General features: G+C 38.8%; 1 protein-coding gene across 1 annotated transcript; it reads left to right on the plus strand.

Moving 5' to 3' along the window:
- The first annotated feature begins 21,184 nt into the window (after positions 1 to 21,184).
- LOC123475559 lies at positions 21,185 to 23,511 on the plus strand. The gene is made up of 7 exons (XM_045178423.1): positions 21,185 to 21,630; positions 21,940 to 22,135; positions 22,189 to 22,266; positions 22,470 to 22,598; positions 22,658 to 22,865; positions 23,060 to 23,334; positions 23,395 to 23,511. The coding sequence occupies exons 1-7, from the start codon at positions 21,185 to 21,187 to the stop codon at positions 23,509 to 23,511; spliced, it is 1,449 nt and encodes a 482-aa protein (XP_045034358.1).
- The last annotated feature ends 1,333 nt before the right edge of the window (positions 23,512 to 24,844 follow it).

A 24,844-nucleotide genomic window follows, 5' to 3' on the forward strand; every position in this document is an offset into this window, starting at 1 on the left:
TTATTTCTCCGTTGAATGTCGGGAGTGGGAGCGCGGTTCTGGCGACTGAAACTGTCGTTTCCTTCAGTCTCTCCATCGCTTCCCTTACTTTGTCTTCTACTCTTCTATCTTTTGCTTTTTGATCTACTGTTGAGATCAAAGCTAACTTCTCGTTTATTTTCTAGAGGGTCTCCCATCTGGCTTTTGCTCTAGTTTTATGTCTTTCTCTACGGTCTGAATCAGTTTTAGCCAGGGTTATATTTTCTAGCAACTCGTCTCGAACCTGTTGTCTGTCCTCCAGTAGATTCCACCTTTCTTCTGACGTGTCTGGTTTTGGAGACACCGAGTCTCTTCCCAGGTTTATGGTTTCAGGTTCTTGTCTCGTTTCGACCTGTTGTTATTCTATCGATCTTCCTTCGTTCTGGGGAGTTATCTCTCGCCTTCTCTCCCTCTCCTCACCTTCTAGTCGTGGGAGATCATCCACGGGTTGTGGTTGGATGTTTATTATGCCTTGGTCTATTGATTCCCTAAGCATATCTCTGACTATTTTTGCGAGGTATGGAACGTTGTCTTTATTTTATGTAATGCTAGCCCTAATCTATTTTATTTCTTCTGCCATTGCCAAGGTTATTTCTTGAAACGCTTTGATGTCGATTGTTATTTTTACTGTTTTCGCTGCGATCTCTCGTAGCGCGTTTTCTCAGCCTTATCTTCCATTCTGTTTTCAAGTTGTTGTATTGGTTTGTTCATACGAGCTTCTAGCTGTTGCGTCAGTATTCTCTGTCTTACTAGATCTTCGTTTAACCGCCGTATTTTGGATTCCAACCCTTCTATCTTGTTTTTAATCATCGAGTTTTCTGGTGAGGACGCCGGTGACAGAGTCTCTGATTCCTTCTCGATCTGAGAAGTAATTACTTCCGGTGCTGCTTCTATGGCTGAAAGAGTCTGTCTTGTTACTCTTTGGTCTGTCTTATCCTGTATTCTATAAATTTTGAACACAGTTTTTATCTGACACTCTTATTTTTATACTTTCTTTTCCTCCTTCTTTGTCTTTTTGTTTAATTATCTTCTGTTGTTCTGGGTTTGAACCCAGGACCTGTTTATTTCCCTTTTCGGAAAAAATATATTTTTGGTTTTGATCCTTAGACCTTTGTGTTGCTAGCTTTGTTTGTTAACCACTGGTCTATCTCTACAGTGTTTATGATTAAATAAATTTTAAGCACATTTTCCTCTTTGTTAACAGAAAAGTTTTTTATTTTCAATCAACAAAAATAATAACTTTTAGTCTGATACAGGAGATTTCAGAATCTCGTCTTCTTCTTCTTCTTCTGAGAATGTTTCTAAACCGTTGTTTGCGAACTTTCTGGCCAGCCTTTTGTTAACTTTTTCCGCTGGAATTATTTTTGAGAATCTTTTTCTGGGCCTTGATGCCGTCGACCGGATTTCTATTGGCAGCAGCTTTGGAATTGTTTGAGCCTTGATGTCTCTGTTTATCCTTTCCAATAAGGTCTGCGGTCTTGGTAATGTGATTTTTGATGGCCCAGGTTGAGGCTTCGGTGGGGTTTGAACCACGGACTTCTGTGTCGCTTTGGCCAGCGTTTGTTCGTGGAACCGGATTTTTTCCTTCTCTTTTCTGATCTGGGAGGCCTCCAATATGAGTTTTGATTTTATTTCTGCCTCCTGCGCTGAATGTTGAGCTGCGGCGATCACGGCTGCATGCGAAGGTCCAACTTTTGATAGCTCCTCCAGCTGTTTCTTCTCTTCAAGACTAAGCAACGGCGCGGCACGTTGCGTCTCCGGCACCGGCCTCGAGTATGGGGTAGACCTTCGGGTGTACGGTTTCTTGCTTCGTTGTTCTTGGAATGGCTCTGGTAGTCTGAGCCTCCTGAAAACACCCTTGGGAATTGTATTTTCTAGCTCCTTCCAGAGAGTGTAGCTCATGACGTCTGAGCCCAGAAGGGTTTGAAAAAAATTGAACACAGCTTTTTGGTGTAGTGGATGTTCTGACACTGTTATTAGATTCGAAGGACCATATTAAATTTTGTGAGATTTAATATCGGAGACTGCCGACTCAGGTAAGTATTTCTATGTGTATTTTATTTTATTTCTAGGCCTAACACCGGAGTGTCAGCATATCTATTTTGTATATTTTTCTAGGCCTAGCACCGGAGTGCCAGCGTATGAGACTTTGTGTATTTTCTGGCCTAACACCTTATAGGGTGTCAGCGTAAGGAGAGAAGAAGTTGCCGTAAAGAACGGAAAACGATGGCGGGTTATGGCCGCGACACAAAGGCAGCAATAACCTAACAGATTCAAGGAAAGATGAGAATATTAATTTTACTGATGGCTGGATCTTCTCGAGTTGTGGATGCTTGGATGATTCCGGTTATTTGGATGGCTAGGTGTTTGACGGTGGCTGGCGAATGGAGATAATGGCAGCAAGGCAGCAGAGGCAGCAAGGCGGCAAACACAGCGAAAACAGCAAGGCGGCTAACAACAAAAAAACAAAAACAGGTAAGGAATTCAACCAGTAAACAATACCAAATAAGGAGACCAGGCAGGAAAGTCGGTGGAAAAGTTGTGTGGTCTCTGAACCATCAGGCTTGGGTTCTGGAATTTCTAACAGATTGTGCCTTGGCCTCAGCTACTAGATGTTCCATTAACTTTGCACTGAATAGGTTCTTTCCGCCACCTAGAAACTTCTTGTGATCCAAAAAGCTTACATACTCAGGGTAATTCTGGGAGAGGATGTTAAGTCGATGGAAATAAAGCACCCCGCTAAACAGTGATCTCCACAATTTAATTGCCGTGCGGATAGTTCTGGTATCGTTCTGGGTTTTCTTTTTATGATGGCTACGCTTGAATAAGAAGGACAGAGGTTTGGCTAGATCTAGAATTTTTTAAGGTAGTTTTCGGCTGGCTTTTTCTTGACCTAAGAAACTTGCGAACCTTTAACCGCCTTTTGCCGTAAAAAGAGCGATTCGTCCAGAACCGGATTTCCCAATAGATCCTGTCTCCCCTTCAGTCTTGGTCTAAAGGCCTCTTTTGTTACCTTTACGTCTTGTGATGTTGAGCTTGTTACCACCCATTTTGCCAACGAAGTTGATTTAGCAGATGAGAGAGTAAATTTCTTGACGCGCTCTGTCAGAATGTGAAATAGAGATATACTAGAAGATGAGCTAGAAGACGAACTAAAATTTGAAGACGAATCGATGGAGGAGCCACTGTCCTACGACATCCTTGCACTAGACCTAAAAGTGGTCTGAGGTGGGCAAGGGGGGTGTTTTCCCTCGTTGAAATTTTTTTGCAACTCCTGTTAGCTAAAATACAAGGTCAACACTCAGTTAATGTCGAATAAATTTACCAAAAATTGCTTCATGACTTCCAAATCGGTAAATTTAGATTGCAAAAATTCCTGGCAGGATGATGATGTCTGATAAAAAAAAATCATACAAGTTACAGTACAAGTTTTTAACTAAACGATTTGAACTTTTTCTTTTGACAAACCTCAAGTTCACCATAATTTGATGCTGATGTTGATGTTGTTGTACTCGAGGTCTCAGCAGACGGAATCACTTTCTCTGTTTTACGGGTGTCCAATTGCTTCACGACTTCCAACTCAGTAAACTTAGATGGCAAAAATTCCTCACAGGATGATGCCTGGTAAAAACGGGAAAAAAATACTAATTACAATACACGTTTTTTGCTGAAAAAAACAACAAATGAAGAAACAAAATTTTTTGGGACTTTTTTGCCTTTCCTTTGTATTTGGGATTTCTTTAAAATAAAATTTTTATTAAAAACCAAACGCATAGATTAGAGAATATAAAACACAAATTTTTAGGACATCCAGTCTTTTTGTCTTTCTGCGTTCTTGATGCCTTACTGGCTTTCAATGCCTCTGCTTGTGCGACTCGCATCAAGGCTTCCTTACTTGCAACCGGATCTTTGGCTTCATTGGTCTTCTCTTCTGTTTGACACTGTTTTCCTGCTTTTAACAATATGATCCTGTAACCGAAATGTTTTTCTGGGTCAGGCCCTATTTTTAGAAAAAAAGAAGGACATTATTTACTAAATTTACAATTAAACTGCAACACTGGTTAAAACTTACTGGGGAATCTTTTTCTTGATTCATGAAGCATTTTCTCTCCACTCTCAGATCCAGGTAACGTTTTGCCCCCGTGCAACTGTTGTTAAACTGAAGCTTGTAGGAGTTGGTTTGTGTGTGACTAAAATAGTGTCATAAAAATCGTGATGTAAAAAAAAGGAAAGTAAATCAATCTTGAAATTGGCCTACCAGCTGAGAAGATATGGAAGCAAGGATTCGGTCTCAAGTATACCTTGAAAGACCAGACCTATTCAACTTAGACTTATTGCACTCAACTAAACGATCATAAGTTATGGTTTCTGGTGGCCTTGCATCCTCTAATACTTCTCTGAAAATATCGTCTAAAATTGCAACCTGTTTTCTACCTGCCTTTGCCTCTTGCTCAGCTTAAAAAATGCACAGAATTTTAAATTTAAATATGTTTAAATACCTGCAAAACTAGATGTAGGGCAATGTTTTTAGTAAAAGATTTGTATAACTGTGTCTACCTCTGCCTCAGCTTCCATTTCTCCCACACAAGACTAGAAGACGAAAGTAACTTTTAGTAAAGGATTTCTCTAGCCCTGTTCAAATTTAAACAATTTTGGTGGATATTGATGTTCATGTTCAAGCTTTGCGGGTTGGGCCTTAGGGGCGCTGGAAATTGGGAACAAAATATGCGCTAGTGGGGTCAGCATCGACGACTGCTCACACGGGCTGAGCATGCTCACCTTATGCTCACCTTATGCTCACCTTATGCTCACCTTATGCTTATGCAGCTTATGCTCACTTATAACTGAAGAATGGGATTCTTTCCTTATCTCTCTATAAGGGTGCTGGGTGGGCTATTTTTGCGAAAAAAAATTAAAAATATATCGTTAAATGCAGCTTTAAAAGGAGATTCTAATCACATGACTTTTTCTTTATAAAACGTATCATTCAAGAAGATATTGTAATTTTAATTTTAGAAGGAGAGGGAAAATGGCGGGCCGCCGGTGCAATCAATCAATCACAAATCGAGCGTTCGAGCCATGTTGACAGTGTCTTGAGCCATCCGTAAACATAAACACAAACAGAACTCCAATCTCAGTGCTGTAGTTTTTCACTTACAATACACTTTGGAGACATAATTTCTACTGACCAAAGTCTCATTTTTGCGTTATTTCCTGCTAAACGTGTTATCTCATTTCGATTGCTTCTTTGTGCAGATTTTTGGGGTAAGTTCGCACTAGGAACTTACTAATACTGATCTGTATCCACCTCTTCCAGCACCTTTATCAGTGAAGCGAAGGTTCATCTGAAGAAGACCATAATAATTTCCTCTCAATCATCTTAGTAGTTGTTCTGCTGGGATAGCGACGATTGTCCCCTGTGACTAATGTCCCCTCGATTTTGCTACAGTTGCCCCCACGACTCGTGCAACCCAAAACTAATGCTCCTTAACTAAAGCCCCCTCTTTTACATAACAACTGACCCCCGTTTATCGGCATTCAGGAGATCAAATAAGGTTTATTTTTTTATCTTGAGCGAGTACATGGAAGTCAGGTTCGTTTATCAGGGGGAGTTATTCGAGAATCTCCATCTGCTGAGAGGTGACGAAGTACTTGCGTGACACGACGTGGCCGACTGGTTACCGTAGTTATTTCAGCAGGAGGAAGATTAATTTGCTCGACAGGAGGAACATTAACTGGCTCAACTTGAGGAGAACCGGGTGAAACATGGTTAACTGCAGGTGCTTTGATAGTTTCAGCCAAAAACCGCTTTGTAAGCTGAATGGTTTGCCTTTCAGTCGAATAAGCACGGTTTTGAGTTATCAGCTGTAAGAACAATTAAAAAGTAATGAAAATATTTTAATAATTACAACGTTTTTAAATTTACGTCTGGTTCAGTTAAGTTCCTCGATTTTATAAGGAACTCACGCATGGAAATGACCCACTCGGAAAAATCCGTTTCATTTTTGGCTATGGCCTCATTGCGTTTGCGCTGCGAGAGGGGTTGTCGTCGCGTTGTCCTAATATCTTCAGATTTGGCTAGGAAATCTCAAGCTTTTGAATCCTCAGCATCTTTCAAAAAATCTAAAAAACAAGCATCATTTAAATTATTGTTCCTAATTTTACAAATTTAACGTAGTTTTCAAAAATATTTTTGCATTGTACTTACAAATAAAATCCCAAAAGTTAAGATGTGATGTTCCCATGCGGTCATTCAACCACCTATGCCACGATTCCACCAAATTATTTGTCCGGTTTATAAGGTCAAAAACGCTGAAAACTTGAGGAGTAATTTCCCCTATCCAATAACTACAAAAATAGTTGTTCAGCTTCTTTATTCCAGCTTGAATTGCAGCTGTTTCTTGGCGGAGATCATCATTATAATAAGCTTTTATATTTTTTTGTTAAAAACGTTGGCTACAATTTAGAAAATCATGTTTATAATATAAGCCAAGTACTTGATAGGCGGCCAACATTTCATCCGGCGGCAAAAGGGCAAGCGCTATAAGCTCCTTTAAATATTTTTATATGACAGCGCGGTTCTTATACGCAAACTGAAGACCATACTTTTGTGTTCTTCTCCAGATAGCTTGAATAAATATCGATTTTAAAAAAGCTTGAAAAAATTTCAGAAGATAAATTTATCAGAGAATAGTGAAAGAGGCAACCAACGTATTGGCTTCCATGAAAAGCAGCCGCCATCGATCATTGTATTGCCACCACATAGTCAAACACGATGAGATCAACAGCAATGAAATGGTCCGGATAAAGTTCATAAAAAACATCGATGACTTTTTTTAGTACAGCATCATAAAGAATGCGTCATTTTATAGTCATTAAAATGTATGCAAATGGTAAAGCCTAACAGAAATTTTGTATTAAATATGAGTCTATAACATCTTTGTTAATAACAATTTACCAAATGACCTTTAGTGATGTGGATAGTAAAAAGTTGCTTAAACAATCCAGGAACTGTCCGAAAAGTTGCGTCAGCTTGCAGCTCGGTAGCTACACTAAGTTTCGGCAGAAGTGTCGGGGATAAAAAAACCAATGCTTCTCCTTCAACCGTCTAAACAATGCCTCTAAAGAATTTCCCGCCATCAATGGCATCCCATAATAAAAACAGATTGGTAATAATAGCAATGATTATAAGTAGTTATTTGTGGCATTACCTATACTCATGATAGTTTTCCATCTATTCCACTATTTCCTCAATGGTTTTGGGTATTTGTGGTTGCCTTCTTCTTTTTGATCGCTGCATCCGACGCTGCATTGCATCGCCATAACCAATATGAACCCCAGCATATCTTGAATCATACAATGGACGATGAATATTTCATTTAGGCGATAATGAAGATTGGCTTACTCTCTACGAGCGGCGTCCAAAACGATCCTATGTCTACGACAATCCACAGCAGCAGCATTAACAGACGCATTGACTACACGAAGCAATTTATGTTCTTCCTGCTCCGGTGGATGATTGTGATAAGCGTCACCATGTCTGCTAAAAATAGCGTCTTATAACCCCGATTTAACTCCGCCACTCTGAAGTTTTTTGTGGTACTTGCAGTGGTATATATTGTGTGCCGATCTGTAAAACTAATACATTTCACAAATATAGTTCAATTCAAGTTTAATACAAATTAAAATTCTTACGTTTTCTTCTGGAAGTAGTAGATAAAGCCTTTCTCGGAGTTGTAGCGGGTACCATTGTACTTAACACCTTTAACGGGTTCGACCACAAGCTCGTCCTCTTCATAGAACATTTTACTAATCAAAAGAGTAGAGATCGGAAAGAGAGATGTGCAAGATGTGCTAGAGAAGAATGATTGAACCTTGTGACTTCCTACTTCCTATATTTAAGTTTATTCAACAAGATTACGAAAATTGCGTAAGTCGGAAACCAATAAAAGTCAAAGAACGGAAAAGGAGGGCAGGAGCAAAAAATCGACCGGAACAAACAAGGATTTAACTACAAACATTTGTTTTTGTCGTTATATTCTCCAGGGAGCTGTGCGGTAGCCGATGCGCGATCAAACACCCGATCTCACGCGCGATCCGACGCTTGGTTTTCCTTCTTACTGATCTATTACTGGCCATGTTTACTGTATTTAATCCTATAGTGAAGTTGAGATAGCCTCCTCGATCCGGATTCTTTAAGGAAGCCCTGGCGAAGATATCCTGTTACGCTGACTTGGCAAGGTAAAGTGTTGATGAAGTTGGGTTGCATGCGACCATCAACGGGTATCGTCGCGTATGTTGGTTGAATTTAGATAACATACATTAGTAGCCTACTTTAATGAATATAAATGCGAAAACCAACCAACGATCGTGTTTCTCTCACTTCATTCTGCAACTGATAACACAACCTGAAATGCAAAAAAAACTTAAAACCGATGGCTGGGGGGAAATTGTTATATTTTTGGGGAAATCATTTGGTAGAGGGGCAATAGTTAGGGGGCCAAAATTCTGGGGGGGGGGGGCAATAGTCAGCGGACAACTGTAGCAATTAATGGGGGGTATTTGAAATAAAGGGCAATCGTCTACATGCCGTTTTGCTTGGTATTTGAATCCATTTGATGCTCAAATTTCACCTTCATCTCCTGCCTGTAAGCCTCGCAATAATTTTTATTGGTAAATCACATGACATTAATTTTTAAAAGTAAGATTCACAGAATCACATTGGTTATTATTTATCAGGTCTCTTTATTGGACTTTTTTTAAAGCTTCTATGTATTCAGCATGTTTCTGATTGGGCTAAAGAAGCAGCTTTTTCTCCTAGAGGACTCCTAAAGACTCTTTTCTTCAGAAAATTTATAGCTGTGGACATTTAAAAAAAAAGACTTTTAGAAACTCTTTTGTTGACTCTTGTATTGTTAATATTTTTCTACTTCTTGGAACAAGGAACATAGGATGTCTTAATGCCAACCAAGTGTCATTGAAAATATTGCAAACAAAATGTTAAACGTATTTGACAAATGTGTAATAATGTCAGTAAAGTACTCTTTTTGTTTTCTTAAATTAGCAGGAAAAAACTAAAGCTGGAGGACTCAACATTTGTTTCTCGTTACTAGTTTGGTATTAAATTGGTAAAATGAAATGCCTTATGACCTGTTACTTCAGATGCATTATTTTCAAAAGTGAAGATTAATTCCATAGTCTTCTTTCACAAACTTCTGAGACAGACACCCATCAACAAAGGATGGGTGATAGATGATATTGTAACAGATTCACTGGGTTAAGGGATGTATTAAGTCATAAGTAGACAGCTTCTGACTAAGATGTACAACACACACAGTGTTTTGCATCTTTTTAAAAAGATAAGTTAAGATAAGATAAGATAAGATAATTTTGATATCTTTTGATATCTTTTATCTTTCAAAATTTTTGTGATATCTTATCTTATCTTGTCAGTTTTTTAAAAGATATTTTAAAATATAATTTTGTAACGTGACTATTTTTTTCGCGAATGGTTCCCGCTGTTGTCTAATAGCGTTATTATAACGTTAGACGTTAACGTTAAATCTTACAAAGCTTCACAGTGTCACTTCGACGTAAAATGCTGACTACAGAAGTGCAGATACAGTCAGAAGCAAGTGCTAACTTCTTAGCTCTATCTAAAATCTAACACGGTTTGCTTTTGGTTGACAAGTGAATGACTGAATGGTTCACTGATAGTCTGACGCTGATGGTCATAGATTCTCGTAAGTAATTGTTTTCTTAAAGTAACCCAATGGTTTTCTATTTAACCTACAAAGACACCATTGCTTCTAATAGGTCTCTAACATGCAGTGTAACGTATCTTTTATTTTTTTGGTTATCTGATAAGATAACACTTTTTTCGCTACTGCGAAGATAGATAAAGATAAGATATTGACAAAATAAAAAAAAACAGATAAAGATAAGATAAATATCATATAAGATAAAGATAAGTTTTCGTGATATCTTAATCTGATGAATTGTTAAAGATAAGTGAAAGATAAGATAAGATATTTAAGTTTTTAATTTATTGGAGAACATTGCATGACTGTAACTTAATGTTACTAATTAATGTTAGAATTTCTTTTAATAAACATTAGCATTTGGAAAAGATCGGCTTTCATTCTGCTACGTTTAGCGTGAAGAATATCTGTTGCGGTACTAAGTACACGTTCGATGCTCCCACTTGAAGCAGAAACAGCAAAAATATTTTTGGCTATTAACGCCAAAATTGGAAAACGATGGGCGTTGTTTTTCCAAAATTATAATGGCTTCGAGGTTTTGTTTGTCCGTTTGCTTTCAGCGGGTCAACCAACTCTCTCATCGAGGAAAGGGGCTCATTTAGAAATGTATCAAATTCCTCAATGACAGCAGCAGAAGTACTACCAGACTGATTTTCGCTCGGCTCATCCAGTAACGTGCTGTATAGTTGACTGGCTTCGTTGCTAGCTTCAGCGCATATTGGTGCACAATTCTTCTTCTCAGTTGAATTGGGCTGTGATACTTGGAGTTGTTGAGCTCTCATTTCCAATTCAGCTTTAACGGCTGCTACTACGGCCCAGTCAGACTCACCGGATTTGGAAATCCATTTCTTCTTGAACATTGGATTCAGCATTGTTCCTACTAATCAACAAAGAATTATTAAAAAGAAGACAAAGTGGCTTTTTATATTTAAAAAAGTTACCAAGAACATAGAAAGTATCTCGTAGAACATAGCTTAAACGCCTTGTGAGTGATTCTTTTAAGACGCTGGCAATTGGTTTGCAGTATTTGATCTGACTTGGAAATGGACACGCTGGATTGCTGTAAAGCTTCCCGTTTGAGTCTTTGATGGTTACGCTTACTTTGTTCAACAAGTCTAGATAACAAGGAATAACATTTCCTGTAGTCTCATAGTCTCCTTGCAAATCATTGGTTGCATCTTCAAACGGCTGTAAAAGAATTGTTAGTTCTTTCAACACGCCGAGTTCTCCCCACGTTTTAGTTGCATTAAGTTTTGATTGAAGTTTTCGGTCCTTATCGATTGCTTTAAGTAAAGCTGCAATCATTCTTAACTGAGAATTCCATCTAGTTGCGTTTTTAGCTACCAAATGAAAACCAACTGCTTTGTACATGGTTTCAGTGTCCAAGACAGTCTTACGAACAAAATTGACAATCTCACTTGCGTGTTCTACTGCTGCAAGGCCTGAAGGCGAACCCAAACCTGAGATAGCTTTTATTGTATCACCAACAACCAACTGAAGTGTGTGTGCTATGCAGGTTGCTCTGTAGGTAGCAGTAAGACAGTACTCGACGACTTCTCGAAAAGATGCTGATGGAGAAGATAAAAGTTGTAAATCTATACCGTATTCCACTTCTTCAAGTTCTTCTTAAGTGTCTAAATCAGGAACTGTTAATTCCTTTAATTTGGTTGATAAGTCATCTATGATGTCCAATCAAAGAAGATCCTCCGTCGTCAATCTCAAGTTCTATGAAAACCTCATCACATTTAGGTTTCTCAGTGGATGCAGTTGATGAACGATCTTCGATACGATCTTCGGCTTGAGAAGGAGCAATGTGAGTGAATTCATCTGGCATTGATTCATTTGCAACTTCGCCTGATTCCCACCCTGGAATTTGATGAAAACCAGCTGCTACCATGTTTGAACCACCACCGGTCATAATTCGAGACAACTTGAAATAAATAGAAAATATGTTCATAAATATTATATCATATTTTCATAAAAGATAATATCTTATTCGAAGGAATTTTCCAATCTTGTAAAAGCTGTTCATATTCAGCAAGAATCGCTTGGCTAGTGTGCCTTCCATGCATTTTACGAACTCCCAAGAATACCACAAACTTTTCAAAGTCGTCAGACACAGCAGCTGAACATGTAAATCTGATGTACCCATCCATAGATTTAGACGACCAGATATCCATGATATTGTTCAGTGATCTACATTGAGAAAGCTTGTTTGCAACTTTTGTTTCGATTTCCCTGTGAAGTTTTGTCAGGAGTGTGTTTCGCATTCTTTCGGGAGTTGGAATCGAATAACCAGGTATGCTCAACTAAAAAAAAATGTAATTCAATAAATAATATCAAATACAAATTTACCGAGCATAATACCTTTATCCAATTACGAAATCCTCTTCTTCTCAGCAAATTAAGTGGAAAATTGTCTTCACCAAACATTTTAGCTAAACCAATGTCAAGTTGTCGTTGCCTTCCTTGACCCATTTTTGAATGAACAGAATAGGATCGAATTAAAGGCTGGTTGTGGTACTTTTTCTCAGAGAAAGATTCAAATTCTTCTTAATGACGGTGTAAAAGGTTGCTTTTGAAATTTGTAAAAGATCCCTGGTCACCTGAGAAATAGCTGTTTCCTTGAGAGGCTTTGCATTCTTTCATACATCTTGCAAACACTTTTCCCTGAACATTGCAACGCCAATCTTTAAAAAAATGTGTCCTCCAAGAAGGGTACTTATTCAATTCAAAAACTGCAATGGGTGTGGTATCAGGTGGCACTACTAAAGGATTGTTATTGCCAAGTGAAGTATATTCAATATCAACTATCTCTTCGTCACTCTCAGACGTCACGTGACTTACATCAGATTCACCCTCATGACTCTCTTCATAATCCAAACCAAGTCGTGATATCTTTCGAGGCAACGGCTTCTTTCCCCTATTCGATACCTTTTTTCTTCTTGGCATGATGACAGCGAAAAATATTGATCACTTCACTTTACGATTTCGCAAAAAATGAAGCTCTGCAGACGAATTTTGGTGACTAATGACAAAGGCTTTGTCAGTGCACCCAATAACTAGTTATCTGTTATCTTATCTGCTATCTTTAGAAAAAATTGCAAAAGATAAGATAAAGATAAGATAAATATCTGTATTTTTGAATCGCAGATAAGATATACAAAAGATACAAAATTATCTTATCTTTTCGTATCTTATCTAATCTTTTCAAAAAAATACGGAACATTGCTAACATGAAAAAACTTTCATATTCAACCTTTCCTTGAATGCTTTTTGTGGCTTATGGTCTTGTGCTTCAACCTTCAGAGTTTTTGTTGAATTTTTCTGACAAAATTGAAGGTTTTTAAAATTGAAGGTATGTTTTTTTAACTTGCACATTCAGTTCAGTTGCTACAGAGTTTTTGGTAATATGAAACCGAACATTTTTATTGATGTGTTTTTAGTTTTTACATAGTAAAAAATGCCAATGCCATGAGCAAGAACAAAACATGTAGGAAGAGGAAGAGGTTGGAGAGGAAGAGGTACAGCATCAAGAATGTTTAATCAACCCTCATTAAACGTTGAAGAATGAAATAAGAACGAGGCTCAAGAGGGAGAAGAACAGGACTTGGCCAGCTTGGTAACGATGACTAATTCAGATTTCGAAGAACATGCTGCTCTGGTTGAAGATGAGGAAGGAGTAAGCACTAGTGATGCTTCAACAAAACAGTCCTCACTACCACCAGTGAATGGTACGTCATTTTTTGACTTAAGTCATTTTTTTACTCCAGTCACGACTTAAGTCAATTTCCCGCTAAAAATGACGTGTTGGTGACTTTTGACGTTAACCTTAAAAAAATTCCCCGACTTTAACGTTGACGTTTGACGTTTGCATAATCCAGTTCAAGCAATTGCTGAGCGATACGGTGTCACCAGTAAGTGACAAGAGTTCGGTTTCTCTTACAGACGACTTTCTCAACTTCTGCCCTACTGATCTAGCCAAGCCGGGCGAAGTGGATTTTTTTAAGAGATCCGGAAACTAGCATAGAATGCTGGACAGATATCCAGCTATTAAGAATCTCTTCATTAAGTATAATACGGCCATTCCGTCTAGTGCTCCTGTTGAGCGTTTGTTTAGTCAGGCAGCCTTAGTTCTCACAGTGCGACGGAATAGGCTTTCGGGTGTATTACTTGAGATGTTAATATTGCTTAAAATGTCTTTCAAATAGTATCGGACAACTTCCGATCTAATTAAATGAATGCAAAATGGAAATTTGACGTTTTTATGACTTAAGTCATGACTTTTGACGTAGGGAAATTGTTTGATGACGTTTGACGTTTTGACGTTGACTTTTTACGAAGGAAACTTCCGAGACGTATACTTTGAAGTTTTTTTTAAACTTCAATTTTTTTGTTTGACGTACCATTCAATGACTACCACCCGCAACCATACCAATGTCATCATTTACTGTGAATACTTGGCCAAAGTGGCGATCACATTTTTTCCAGGATTGGCGCAAAAGCCCAATGGGAAACATTTTTGGCGCTTGCAAGCTGAGCCACAAGTATTTTGCGGAAGACAAGACGTCTTTTACAAACTTTAAAGTCCACTGTACTTTTGTACACAAAGACGAGTGGGATTCTTTTTCGTCATCCGCTACGCCACTTGAGAGCAAGCCAAATGGCTCCTCCATGGTAAATGTTTGTCTACCTTACCAGGCCAGTGAGTAATGGAAGAAAAGATTCGCTCGATCAGGGTGTTACAAGATTGATTTGCGAAGAAAATCTTCCATTACACATCGTTAACTAACCCGGATTTCGCGGTTTTATGCCGCTACTTGTACTTTTTTCTGTTATTATCTGTATGATGTTAAAATTTCTAAAGCTTTTAATTCAATATTAGCTTGCAGTTCCTGGCTATCAACTACCAGCTGCCAAGAGAGTACGCAACACTTTAATACCAGATTTGGAGGAAACTGAAAAAAAAAGTGATGGAAAAACTCGGGAAAAGTTCTAGTTTTACCATAATATTGGACATCTTACCTTCAAAGAACATGAATGGGTACATTGGATTCACCTGCCAAGCGGTGACCACTGATGTTGAGTTGTTTAATTGCTTTTTGGTCGTGAAAGAACTGCGTAGCCGCCATACCACCGACGCAATAACTGCCGAATACTGCTTGACTCATTGCTGATAAGTTGTCCGCGTTTCCCTATTCGGTTTGTGTGTACTCATACTTAATTTTAAAAAAAGGGGGGGGCCAGTCAAGAGAAAGGAAGATAACCACGGCTTATTGATTTCACACCACGACCCGCCTCTCGCAGACCTTGTGGCTTTTTTTTTGTTTTGTTTGTCTCTTACACATTCCGCTATTGTCAGCTCGTCTTCGAGCAACTCGGCCGCAATCTGGAAGAATCCAGTCACGCGCCTTAGTGTCTTCTTTGGCTCTGCGCGTTCCTTTCGTGCCAGAAAACAAAACAGATTCTTTCGACGCAAGTCAATTGTTCATCTCTTTTGGGTATCTCCCGGTTTTCCGCTGCTTATTCACGATGCGTCTTATTGCACGCATGGCGTCCAGATGCTCGGCCTGAAATAAATCGGTAGCAAAAGCGGTTAGAAAAAGAAGGGAGGACGGAAAAAAACGAAAAAAAAAACGAGGAAGGCACGAAGATCAAAAGATTGGAGAAGAAATATAAAAACAAATCATGCCAACTTGATTGATTTGGCCGTGCTATAGATGATTATTCAAATGCACTCGCACCGGGATAGGACACAGCTGGGGGTGACTCCATATCACAAAGGGTGTTCCTCATTCATTCTGGAATTTAATTCAAGGGAATTAACAGAAAAAAGAAGTTGATTATGGTAGTCAACTACTACAGTAAGCTATACTTTACTAGAATCAAATAGGAAACCTACTATACTCACTAATAGTTCCTTTTATATTGCAGCACATTGCATTATTGAAAGATGAATTTTAGTTTGGCTTAATAAACGATGAAATTTTACATTATTATTTTCAGTGGCATATTGCCAACATTTTTTACGGTTTATACATAAAAGATTAATCAAATTCAAAACGACAAGTTATAGGAATAGCAAGAGAAACATTTGGAGAAGAAATAGTTAAAAATTTGCCTATGATTTCCATAGGGTCAAGTACAACAAATTCCTTTTCACCGTCGTCAATTTAGGAAATAAAAGAAGTCAAATCAGTGTCGGCGAAAGAATCATGAACTGGGGGTAATTTAGAACGGTGATATTTGTAACCAAGAATGATAGTTCGGCTGTTGTCGGATGGTTCACAAGTCAAGAAACAATTATTTTCGTTTGAAGGAAAGGTACAAGTGCAAATGGATGAAATTCTAATGATAATTCTAGCGTAAAATTGCTCTGTAATAATACATGAATTGTCACACTGGAATGGTTCAGCGTAATCGGCAGTGCAAAAAAGGTTTCCATTTACGGTAGCCGGAGAAATAGGACCGGTCGAAATAGGCCCCGACGAAATAGGCCCGGCAAATAGGACCGGACGAAATAGGACCCTACAAAATAGGCCCACTTATAAAATTTTTTTTAAGTGGTCCTATTTCTCCGTCAAAATTAGCCTATTTCTCCTTTTTTTTCTAAGTTCCAAACGTATAGTTTTTGGTATCTATATAGTTTTGAATACCAAAGTCCAGTTGTCTAAGATTTCCATCTATAGTAATTTTCGCTTCGTGCTTTATAAAAATTAAATAATTTACGAAAATGTTTTAAACAACGAGCGTCGTGTAAAGCCCAACCGGTGATTTATTTAATGCAACATGTAGCCGCTTGGTATTGCAGTGCTTGATGCTGTTGTGCTATTTATTTTTCAAAATAATTTTTCTGTAAATTCTATTTTGACTTGTCCGAGATTACGCGATTTTGGTAAATGGTTATCCCTTTTTGTTTAAGTAAAACCATAGTTTAGATTTAATTCATCACTTGGTGTATTCATTTGTGCTTGTTCAAATACAACTCGTATGAAACTATCTTCCTCTTCCTTTACGCCGTGAAAGCCGCCACGAAACTTCCCAACCCGTGACTGATAGTTTCAAACACCTTCATGTGGCAGTCTGAAAATAATACAAAATTTTACCAGAATAAACATTTGGATCTGAGACGGATCGGGTGGGTGGGTTATAAGACAGTTAATGTCTTCACTTAAAATTAAAAGACAATCCCTATTGTCTGTCACGAACTACGATCCCTAGAACAATTTACAATTGTCCGTAAATTTGTCCGACATTAACTGAGTGTCTTTAAAGCATATTTGTCTAATTAGAGTACAGATAGAAATTAGTTTAACGAGGAGTCATTGTCTCCGAGAATGGCACATCCAAACTGATTCTGCTGATTCGTTTCACGTCGGTAGAATTTTCAAAGGTCGTCTCACCCGCCCAATGGACTTGGTTAAGGATGGACTGGATGTTAACCCCGGAAGACGCGGGTTTCGAAGCGGCAGCCCCTCTTCTCGAATGAGCTGAGAATATAGTGGTGTCAACACCAGTTTCTTTTAATTGGTCCTTTATCCATCGATCCACTGTCGAACTCGAAACAGGCTTGTGATGCTTGTTTGAGCCAATAAGGGGATGAGAGGCATTTCTGGTACCTCTCAGGGATTCCGTCTTCGAAATGTAATCCTTTAGGCAGGCTACTGGGCAGATGACCCGGTTCTGATGCCAGGCCGCAACTGATACTTTCTTTAAAGTACCAGAATGTTGTGAATTTCTTGGTTTACCTTGGCCAAACACTGCTTCAGAATGCGAAATGACAATCGAATCCAATTGGATGTACGCTATTTCTACACAGAATACTTTGTACTCTTCCAATAGAATACTTTGTATAATATATATAGTATTCTATTACTCTGGTAAATATATATATAGTATTCTATTATATATATAGTGTTCCTTTACTCTGGTAAAACTGTGGGAAAAAAACAGAGGGTTTCTAAGAATTCGGGAACTCTGGTTGATGCCGCAAAAAAGAAATTTCCATAATTTCGTTTTGTAACATACTCTAAAATCGTTGAAGAAAAAAAAAATCTGAAAATTAGACTACAGGTAGAGCTAACGTAGCTCTTTTTTAAGCCCTTTTGCGTCTTCGTAGCACTAGCTGTTTGCTAAAAAAAAGCCAAAGTGACCTCATTTGCATAAGGTTCTCTCGGCTTTCTAAAGACTTTTTCATCGAATTTTTACCCACCCTTCTCATAAAAATAAAATTCTGGAAAAAATTATGTACGTTTTCACTATTTATGAGAACGTACACACAAAAAATTGTACCATTTGGGTGAAAATTGTAGCACTGAGAGAACCGCAAAAACGGCGTTTTTGCATAAGGTTCTCTCAGGCTTCCAAAGACTTTTGGTAGGTATTGTAGGTATAGGGAAAAATCATGTTTTAGGGGCACTATTTAATTTTAGAATTAAGTTAGGGAAATGAAAAATTTAATTTACATAGATTAAAAATAATCTTCTATAGTTCATTTATTAAATTTTCATAATCGTCTGAAGACAATTTTAGATGAATTTTGGCGGACCGCTTATTTCGCCAGCGGTGTTTTCCATTCTTAAGGGGGGTATAAAACGATAGGTATCGATGCATTTTTTCCCCGTAAAGGCGCAAAATTTATTGCTGATTAGTACTTTCCATGGTACTGGCTGTCAGTGTAATTTTCTTTAGTCTGTATTTTAGTCGTTACCCTTTACTTGTGTTTTTTTTATAGATAATAAAAAGTAAATCATATTTATCCTCTTATCTTTGAGATGGCTCAAAAGAGCGCGAATGGGAGCGCGAGCGTTACTGCTTGTGCTCGCAAACACGAATTTTCTTTTCGAGTGCTCGCGTCACGAGCGCGCTCGAATTTTGAGAGCGCACATTTCGGGCACGTTCAACCCAACACTGGAGCTACCTTGAGAGTTGACGACAACATCGAACAATAAATATTAATCGAGTTGTACTTCTTACCCTGGTTAAAGGAATCCGACAGGAATCCTAGGACATCTACTACGCCAACCGACAAGGGATAAACATCCCCTCAGTGGCACCAATTTTGCCATGCGTTCTAAGCAGTTTCGTATGCAGCGTGTGAATTGAACCGCGATGCCACCAAGGGAAGTTCAATAACGTCTGGCGGAAGGCTTTGCATTCGGAAACAATTCCGGAGTCTCCAAACGATTAACCGAATCGAGTCATTCAGGATCAAGGGACGGCTTTCCTATAGTGCTGACGTCAACAGGTACTTGTTGGGTTGTACAAGCCGCAGGATTTCTACTTCAAGATCCAGTAGGACAGGAAACCAGGGCTGACTCGACCAATACGGAGTAAATAAAACCAACGATGGCTGATCGCTGATTATTTTCGACAGGCATATCGGAATAAGATCAAATGGGGGAAGGGCATATCCATGTAAGCCTTGCCAATTTAACGAGAATGCGTCTATCTTCCATGCCTGCGGTTGTGGGAACCAGCTCACAAATCTGTCCAGCTGGAAATTCCAGTCCCTAGCAAAAAGATCGACCTCCATGCTCCAACCTGATGAAATTGATTGGAATGCGACTATTGATAGTTTTCAGTCTCCAGCAGCCGCCTTGATGGTATATCCGTCAAAATATTAGCCGTTCCCGTGAGAAAAATTGCGTGTAACTCTAGCTTTCTTGATTTGTTCCAGGTGACGATACGAAGCGCGACGGAACATAACGTTGCCAATTTACAACCCCCGAGACAGTTGATAAAGCTTACCGCTGAAGTGTTGTCCAACCTCAATTCCAGCGACGTTGTATGGATAAATGGCGTAAAACGAGTTTCCAAACCTTTAAGGGCGGCTAAAATTTCAAATTCATTTATGTGGCCTGTACTTTCTGGTAAGGTCCATGGGCCGCCCATCGTGACATTTCCAGATAAAGCCCCCCATCCAGAATTTGAAGCGTCAGAAAAAATGGTAAGAGTAGAGCTGGCTGGCAATATCAGTTTGCCATCTTCAACAATTGCATGTAGACACAACAAGGTCAAATTCTCTTTGGCTTCCCTGGTAAGTGATATACTGTATTGTAAATTTTCCTTGGCGTTCTTTAGATTGTTATTGTAAAGAGCTGGAATATTCCTTAGTGCGCTTGGGCATAACAAACCGCCGGCGTTGCCTAGTTTAAATTACCTAAAATTATGGCAATATCTCTCAACGAAAGGCGATTTGTTCTGAGAGCCCGATCGTATAGCCTTTGAATGTCTCGAGATTTCTTTTCCAACAATGAAAACGACATAGAGATGGAACGAATTATCAAGCCTATATACTCTATGGTTTGAGATGGTTTCTCAATTGATTTCTCTCCGCTTATTACGAATCCCAAGGACTCTAAAAGCAGGCGGGTCGCGCACTAATAGACGATTGCTGCGCCATCACTTTTGCCCTATGAAGAGCGTTACTCATCGTTTAGACGATAAGTCATGAATGGCCGTCAGCTTGTCTGGTAACAATCGCCAGTACCAGCTATTGTTCCAGCAATAATGACTCGGCCAGATTCCCCTGTAGCAATGGCTACACCAATGAACGTTATTGTTGTGCCTTTTCCGGTAGCAACTCCTCTCCCGATTACCGCCTTAGTCTCCACAAAAACGTTAGATCCAACTTCAATGTGTACACCTGCATCTCCAACTATGCATCAATCTGCAACGTCTAAGCGAACGTGGACAACTGATCGAAATCAACAGGGGACAACGAAGGCAAAAAAACGAGACGGCTTTTAAAACAAGTCACTGGAATAACAATTCCAGCGGCTCTCAGCATGATTCCCGCAAACATGCCAGTGGGCGTTCCAGACCCTGTAATTCGTAAATCAACGAGAAATCGTAGGCGAAAATTTTTTGTTGACGAAGTAGCCTCAGCTTTGGATTCTTCAAGGAAATTAATAAAAAAACATCAATGCGGAGTTCAGAGTTGCGAAAAATTAAGTCTACTCTTTTGTTAGGGATCATTTTCAGTATGTTTTACCATTTTTTTTCAGCCGATAGGAAAGTAACTATGTGTTCAATGTGATGGAAAATGTGATAAATGGTTTCACAAAAAGTAAGTACACTATCAGTTTGGCGATCTTAAAGATTTATAACAAACTTCCTTTTTTTGTTAACTAGGTGTTTAGGCTTGAAATGTTGGGACATAAAAGAGTCTGAGGACTATGTTTGCCCCAATTGCCTTTGAGACTACGATAAGAGAAAGTTGTCTTATTCTCAAGGAGATTTTCTTCTTATCTTTAATCCAGAATGTGTGAGAAATCCAGAATGTGTGAGTTTTCGCTTCAACAACCCGTTTGTTAAACAATCCATTTGTTTCGTCCACCATCGTTCTCGAAGCCGATTCGCGATTTAAAAATTAATACTTATTTTATAATTAAGTAGAACTAATGAAGATGCTGTGGCCTTCTGCCCCCTATCCTTCTTCACCCATTCCCAGTTCTTCTTCTCCGACTCCATCATCTCCTTCTCCAGAATTTTCTCCTCTTCCACGTCCAGTTTCTTCCTCTTCATCTTATTTTTCTTCGTCTTCTCTACCACCTCTTATTTCTCCGTCCCCTACTTCTCCGTCCCCAACTTCTCCGTCCCCAGCTTTTCCGTCCCCAACTGCTCTGTCCCAAGCTTTTCCGTTCCCAATTTCACCGTCCCCAACTTCTCCTGCTCCAACTTCTCCAGCTCCAATTTCTCCAGCTTTAACTTCTCCAGCTCCAGCTCCAGCTCCAGCTCCACCATCTGTAATTCCCAATCCGGAGGGAAAACGGAAAAAAAAACTAAATCCAAAAAGAAAAGGGTTCGGCATGTGGACAAGGTTGCCAAACACCGGATTTGCCACAACGTAAGTGAAGTTTTTTTTTATATTTTTATTTAAAAAAAAAAGATTTATTATTTTTTTTGTAGTGTCTACAGAAGGGCCATATGGCAAATACTTGCCCTTATCCAAGGCAACGGCCAACAAAGAAACCGAAAACAAATTAGTTTGTTTTGTATTTTTTATTTTTTTAAAATACATAACAACTTTTCATTTTTGATTGCGTTCATTTTTTTGTGTGGAGGGAAGTTTTGAAAAAGTGATGGGGGCTGTGTGTTCTTCCATTTTTCTCTTCGTCTATCTCATGATCTATTATTAAACTTGCTTGTATTTTAGTAAAACAGCAGATGGAACTTCAATTTTCTATAATGGTCGAGTTTCAACTCCAACCGGCACTGCTCTCGTGTTTATCAGTCTGACCATGCTACCACTGCTTCGAACGTCAGAAGAAATTGCATGCGACGGAACGTTTGCCACTGTGCCATTGCTGTTATCGCAGTTATTCACGTTGCACGTTGCGGCATATAGATATGTATGTTTATGTTTGAAATTATTGAAATACCAAGATTATTTACTTTTTTTTAGATGTTTCCACTGGCTTATGCTGTCATGTCTGAAAAGACACAATCACTATACCAGTTGGGTCTTGATCGTATTCTACATGTCTTAAGAACTGTGCCCGGAGAAGGTGTCGGAATTATCCGAATGGTATCCGACTACGAATTTGCTATTCTTAATGCAATGGAGCATGCATTTCCAGGTGGCCATTCTAGCGAGTGCTGGTTTCATTTTGGACAGGTAAGTTGTCATTGTTGTATTTCGAAAAATTGATAGTTTTATATTTTCGTAATAAATATTTGTTTCAGGCAATTTTCCGAAAAGTTTGTACAGAAGAATTACGGCAGTCTTATATGCACCGGCCAAATGTAAAGAAAATTGTTAAAATGCTTATTGCACTCGCTTTGTTGCCTGCCGCACAAGCTCACCAAGGGTTTATGGTTCTGCAATTTTTTTCTCATAGCTGATGATTCTTTTCATTATATGAAAATTTTACTATGATATCTGCCAATCATCAGTTGTCTTACTGCAAGATGAAACTCGATGTGCTAAAATGCAAATCATTTATGAATACATGGGAAGTTATTGGTTCCAGATAGTCACTCCAGATCGTTTAAGCGTCAATGGGCAGCCCAGGCGTACAACGAATGAGGTAGAATCTTTCCACCGATGGTTCAACAGGCGATGTGGAAAATATCATCAGAGTTTCTGGACCTTTATCGGTAATTTTTTATTATAAAATAATTTATTAGGGGCTTTGTAATTGCTGGATAATACTTTTTTTGGTTTTTTTTCCGGATTTCTTAATATTTTATTCTACAATCTTAATCTACCCCCTACTTTTTTGCATAACATATTTTTCCTACTGTGGTAAAACTGTTTTATTTGTTCCCAAGAGTACTGGCAAAAAGTAGAAGAAGGTGCGTAAAGGACTACAACCTCGCCCGATCAGGACGGCTAATTCGACGAGAACATGCCAAGAAACAAACAGAAAAGGATGCGCGTATTAGGACTTTTTGCCAATCTTTTGACAACCGTGAAATTACGGTTTACCAGTTTCTTGAAATGTGTTCCAGATTTTTCGAACCTCTGCATAATCCTGCACCATTAGGCGGCCTTTTAGCTGATCCCTTTGACTCGTACCATAAAAACTCTGTTTCCGATAAGTCTTTGGTTAGTACTAACAGATAATAATTTATTTTCGATGTAATAATAATACTGTTTCTTTATCAGGAAGAAGACCAACAAGGCGCTGATGTTGGACCTGACGTCAATCGAAGAGTTGCTCGTGTCCGTCGACATCGTGGTGTTCGACGAGGTGATGGTATTCGAGGAGGTGATGGTGTTTGACGAGAGGATTGTGTCCGCCGAGCTGCTGTTGTCCGTCGGGCTGGTGGTGTCCGTCAAGCTGCTGGTGTCCGTCGGCTTGCTGATGCTGGACGTGGTGGTCGTATGGGAAATGTTCCACTAGTAAGTTTTTTTATTTTTTTTATTTGCTGGTTGGGTATATGGTTGGGTATATGGTTGGGTATAATAATTTATCCCTCTTCATTAGCTAGAGGACGGTGCACAACTAGCGAATGAAAGAGAGGTCCGACGTCGAGGACGCAGAATGGTTGGTGGAGCTATTGGTGCTGCAGTCCACTTGCTCGTAAGCTAACCAGCAACTGTTTTACAGAAATAATGAAATTCCATTTCGATAAAACAAGATTTTTTTTAAACCGTACCTTTAGGGCGAAGAGCCGCATAGTCGTGTTTTGGTACCAGTTGCAGTACCGGGAATACAAGATTTTGACGATACGAGAAGCTATAGTTGATGCTGGAATAGATATTGACGTTGCTGAGGACCAAGTGCAGATATCGCCACCGATCGTCGAAGAGGAGCAGCAGCAACATCATTTCGCCGACATGATTTGTGAAATTTGTTTCAACAATCCTAAATCTTTTTTTTTCAGGCCTTGTGGCCATTTATTTTGCAATGTTTGTGCTGACAGGGTAGTACCGTGGCATGGCAATGGGCAAGATGCACCTGCTAATTTGCGTTGCTTCCTTTGCAGGGGTATAGTTGAAGGTAAGGACAGATTATTCCTGTAGTAATAAAGCCAAATGCCCCTTACTTCCGAAATTTTACCTCTGCTTTGGTTTATACTTTAAAAAAATCTGATTAAGACCTAACTTGTTAAAGACTTAGATAATATAAAGCTTTTCTCACAGCATGATGGTAGAGCATGAGACTGGAATGCTTTATATCTTGGGTTCAAATCCCCGTCCATGAACAGTAGGGAAATTCAGTAAACTATTAAAATTTTGTTTCACTTTTTCGGTGCTCATAACCCCCCAAAACTTGTTAAACTGGAGGGGGGGTTATGAGTACCGAAAAATGATTATTTTTTCTACTACAACTTATAGGGGGTTTATAACCACCTAATTAAGGTGGTTTTATGTACCACTTTTTATCTGTTACAACTATCAAAATGTGAATATTGTAACATCCCTTTTTTGTTGTTTAAACGTGGATAATTAAATATTCATGGAATTCTTTTTTACTTTTTATTTCCATCAATACGTCACATTGGTAAACAACCATTAACGAGGAAAAAATTGCAGTTTTGGATACACTGAAAGTTAACGAAAACATTTTCTTAATGGAAAAAAAACTTGGTTGCAAGTGGACAATAAATTT

The sequence above is a fragment of the Daphnia magna genome, linkage group LG8 (genome assembly GCF_020631705.1).
Source record: "Daphnia magna isolate NIES linkage group LG8, ASM2063170v1.1, whole genome shotgun sequence".
Taxonomy (NCBI): Eukaryota; Metazoa; Arthropoda; class Branchiopoda; order Diplostraca; family Daphniidae; genus Daphnia; species Daphnia magna.

What these genes read in the sequence shown, in the direction of transcription:
- LOC123475559 (XM_045178423.1), top strand. Translation starts at nt 21,185, where the DNA reads ATGAAGATGCTGTGGCCTTCTGCCCCCTATCCTTCTTCACCCATTCCC. An exon ending in ACGTTGCGGCATATAGATAT is followed by an intron (nt 22,136 to 22,188) that starts GTATGTTTATGT and finishes ACTTTTTTTTAG; the next exon opens with ATGTTTCCACTGGCTTATGC. An exon ending in CTGTTTCCGATAAGTCTTTG is followed by an intron (nt 23,335 to 23,394) that starts GTTAGTACTAAC and finishes TTTCTTTATCAG; the next exon opens with GAAGAAGACCAACAAGGCGC.